The sequence below is a fragment of the Eutrema salsugineum genome, unplaced genomic scaffold (assembly GCF_000478725.1).
Source record: "Eutrema salsugineum unplaced genomic scaffold, Eutsalg1_0 scaffold_4, whole genome shotgun sequence".
NCBI lineage: Eukaryota > Viridiplantae > Streptophyta > Magnoliopsida > Brassicales > Brassicaceae > Eutrema > Eutrema salsugineum.
Window position 1 is genome coordinate 7,339,637 of NW_006256686.1, and position 3,851 is coordinate 7,343,487.

At 38.0% G+C, this 3,851-nt stretch overlaps 2 protein-coding genes across 2 annotated transcripts in view; one reads left to right on the forward strand and one right to left on the reverse strand.

Moving 5' to 3' along the window:
- The first annotated feature begins 856 nt into the window (after nt 1–856).
- On the forward strand, nt 857–2,289 carry LOC18013708 (F-box protein At2g14500). Its single transcript, XM_024153944.1, has one exon. It carries the CDS (start codon nt 924–926, stop codon nt 2,040–2,042), a length of 1,119 nt encoding a protein of 372 aa, XP_024009712.1. The 5' UTR covers nt 857–923; the 3' UTR covers nt 2,043–2,289.
- Nucleotides 2,290–2,889: 600 nt separating this feature from the next.
- Nucleotides 2,890–3,851, reverse strand: part of LOC18013712 (protein BLISTER) — a 5,575-nt gene continuing 4,613 nt past the window's right edge. The window contains exons 11-12 of the mRNA XM_006418716.2: nt 3,456–3,614; nt 2,890–3,382 (exon numbers count right to left, since the gene is read on the reverse strand). Of these exons, the coding sequence (XP_006418779.2) occupies nt 3,302–3,382; nt 3,456–3,614 (240 nt within the window). The 3' untranslated portion in view covers nt 2,890–3,301. The remainder of the gene's footprint in view (nt 3,383–3,455; nt 3,615–3,851) is intronic.

A 3,851-nucleotide genomic window follows, 5' to 3' on the forward strand; every position in this document is an offset into this window, starting at 1 on the left:
ATAATTATAATTTACCTAAGAATCACTACAATTCAACGATTATATTTAACAAATTATCCATGCAAATACCTAATCGTCACATAATACTGGGTTACCAACCCAATTTGCAATTATAATAAAAGAATTTTTAATCAGCAATTATTTAAGTTATCTTAGTTATACCTATTTGTACCAGTTGTCCTCTATCTCATAGTTGTACCAATTGTACTAGTTGTCCTCTTATCTCTTAGTTGTACCATTCGTACCAGTTGTCCTCCTCTGCAGATTTGGTGATGAACTCGGATTTTAATTCTAATCTACCTAAGAATCACTACGATTCAACAACTATATTCGATAAATTATCTATGCAAATACCTAATCATGGGTAACCAACCCGATTTGCATACCGAACAAGCAATTTTGGCAAATCCAATCCCTAAATTGTGAAATCCATAAATCTCTAAATAAAAACCTAATTGGGGTTTGAAGCTTCAACAATTGTGGTTGGAAGAGAAGATGAAGATAAGAAACTGATTACAGAGAATGAAGAGACAAAGTTTGGATGATGAAGATATGATTTTGGTGATTTTTAGAATCTATCGTCGATGATGAAGATGAATAGAGAAAAAAAATTGATAATTAAAGAAAAAGAATTAAAAAATTAAAAAAAATTGATTTTTTTTAGAAAAAAATTGATTTTTTTATGGGTTATCGGGTGAAAACGGGTGGGTTTTACCCTGGTATTTTCGTGATTGTGAAGACATATAAAGAGAAGAATATAATTTCCAGGGTTTAAGTTAATAAAAATAATTCAAAAAGAAATTAATTATTAGACAGATGATTTTTTAGCTTACTTTTTTGCGGTTTATGACTTTTCAGCCGCGCAGTCAGGCTCCATCGAGCTCAGGCACAATCGAGAGAATCTGCCTCCTAAAATTCTGATAATGGTACTCAAACGAAGCTCCAGTTTACCTGATTTTCGACATGTTAAGGCCCTACGTTCGAATTCGAATTTAACGGTTCCCGGGAAAAGCGGATCTCCATTGCTGACGCTTTTCCTAGACGACGGTCGTTGTGAGTTGTACAACCCGATAGAAGGCAAGACTGAAAAGATGCTGGGTGACTTCTCAGGGAGTCGATTCCTGGCAAGCTGCGGTAAGTGGTTCCTGATGCTAGATTCTCGATCCAGATTATATATCATAGATGTGTTTAGCAAGGATAGGATCGGTCTTCCTCCATTAGAGTCGGTCGTATCTGATTTATGTTCTCTGAAGCGTGTGGGAGATAGAGATAAGGAGTTTACATGGGAATTAACTGATGGTACTGTTTTCAACGCTTTCGCCGATGAAATTAGGGCAAGTCTGTGGGTAGACGAGAAGGCGGAAGAGTTGGCTTTAGTATGGTTCTTTGACGCCCCTGCTGGTTTTTTATGCTGTTACAAGAAAGGCAATGATCATTACAATCTCATTCCGGTTGGCCAGTTTGGAATCCCCAAGATGCTAACAGGCCTACATGGTCTGGTTCTTCGAGGTTACCGCCTATATATCTTAACGACTCGTAACTTCGTGCGAGTCATAGATTTTTCTGGAAAGAAAGGTTTCGAAGAACTCACCGATAGTGACCCATCCCCAACGTTTTCTCCTCTTGGGTATAGTTGTAACTTTAGCATCGCTGTTACAACCGCAGGAGAGGTTTTGTTGGTCACGAACACAGTTTTTGAAAGAAGCGAAAGGACTTTCCACGTCTACAAGAAAGACCCCAATGCAGACCCAGATGATTACATGCCTGATCTTCTTGAGGTACATTCTCTTGGTGATGAGGCCCTGCTTCTCGACTTGGGTATCACTGTTCCTGCTAACCCTACCCTTGGTATCAAACCAAATTCTATCTATTTCACCCGTCATTACCTTATCCGTTATGGCACCTCTGACCGTTCCCGTGTCCTGCCCCCTTATGAGGTGGACATCTGTGTGTTCAATCTTGCAACCAAGACCCTTGAACCCTTCCCTGCTCCCCCCAACATGAATCTCAAGGATGCTCGGTGGATTTTCTCTCTGACTTGAAGGACTTGATTCCAAACTTCCCGACTCTTTTGCCTCTCTGTTATTTTTCCTTTTATTTTATGTCTATGTCTTCGTATCCTCCATGCTTTTGAATAATTATGATATTTGCTGCCATTTAAAAGTTTAAAACACTTGGTAGAGTCATGTCCTCGAACTAGATCCTCAAATTTATTGTGCCGGCATTTGTCTCACAAGCTCGAATCATTCACTGATGCATAGTACTATATATGTATCGTCTTTGTTTGGATTTGTGTCTTCTAATTTTTGGTTTTGTCTGTTTCATAAGGGAGCTCACCACTTGTAGATGGATGATTTTTGCATACTTTGAGAGCTGCTACTGATAAAATGTCATTGAAACCATTTTTGTTTTGTTGCAAGCTGCTCCAAGTTTTCTACATAATCTTGTGGCCAAACCGATTGATGTGCGATCCATTCTTTGAAAGAAGTTTGACTGGTGACTTTGAGAGTTGGTTCTCAAGGTTCATAATGGTTCTGATACCCAATCGAAATTTGATGTCTTCTACAGTTAGACATAGGGATTTCAACCTGTAAACAGAGTACTGAGTACAATCTTGCAAGCAATATAAATCTCAAGATATAGTATTAGAATCTTTTGTATTAGAATCTTCTGAAAGAACATACTGCAAAACGAAAAGATAGTATGGGAGATAGTATTAGAATCTTGATACCATGGGAGATAGTATTAGAATCTTTTGTCATTTAGATCTCAAGAGAGTTCCCAAGCGTCAGTACCATCTGTGTGCTTGACAAGCTTTGACAGTTTGTGTGGTTTTGTTTCATGTAGGAGATATAAGAAAATAAAATTAAATAAACAATAAATCTAGTTTATATATTTGCTTGATTGTGTCTTCTGAAAAGATAATATCCAAAATACCAATACCGGATTCCTTTAGTTGCTGGTAATTAGTATATTGCTTGGAACACTTTTAACCTCTCTATAATGATAAACAATTACAAAAATTTCAGTCAGAAACAACAAAAACGCACTCATATATAAACCTCTCTGTTCAAGCTTTCGTGTCTCTTCTCCATTTGGAACTCCTCAAGTGTGTCTGCCTCACTATACCATTTCTGCTGTCTTCTTTAATTTGATCAATCCAATGAAACCCAAAAAATTTTTGGATCAAAATAACAAAATCAGTTCTTCCAAAAACAAAAGGAGAAGACGCCATAAGAGGCTCCCATGGCTCGTGCTCGGATTTACAGATTGGCAAAGAAGGAATAAGAAGCCATGGGCTTTAGAGAAGCTTGCTTGTTCTTCTTTTTGATGGCCCTCCTGGGAACATCTTCATGATCCATCCTAGAACCCTTTCTACCACCTAAAGAGAGAGAAAGAGAGATGATTAATGTATGGTCTTTTTCTGAACATAGTGAAAGAGAAAGAGAGAGTACCTCGTCGCCCTCATCTGCAATGGGTGGTCTCTCTTGAACAGCATGAGAATCCGGCTGCTTTTCAGGTGAAACATTGTCTATAGCCATACTCTGTGCTGTTAGAAGCTCTAACCTTTGCGTCTGCACTTCTAGTTTTCTGGACAACTCTTTGTTCAGCTCCTATGATTAAAAAAAACATGAGAAATTTAGGAAACACGAGAAAACACAAAACGTTAAAACGCTACTTATAAAATATCCGCAGGCAGAACTGGCGTGAGACTACGTTGACTACGATATAATCTCATGGAACCATATTGAACGCATGATGTTAGACAGAACTACTTTTATTTTTGAAACAAAAACTCTTGCTGGAAATCAACAGACATGTTTTCAGTCCGTGCTATACCACGCTTTTCG

Excerpts from the sequence above, each read along its gene's own strand:
- LOC18013708 (XM_024153944.1), top strand. The coding sequence starts at position 924 with ATGGTACTCAAACGAAGCTCCAGTTTACCTGATTTTCGACATGTTAAG.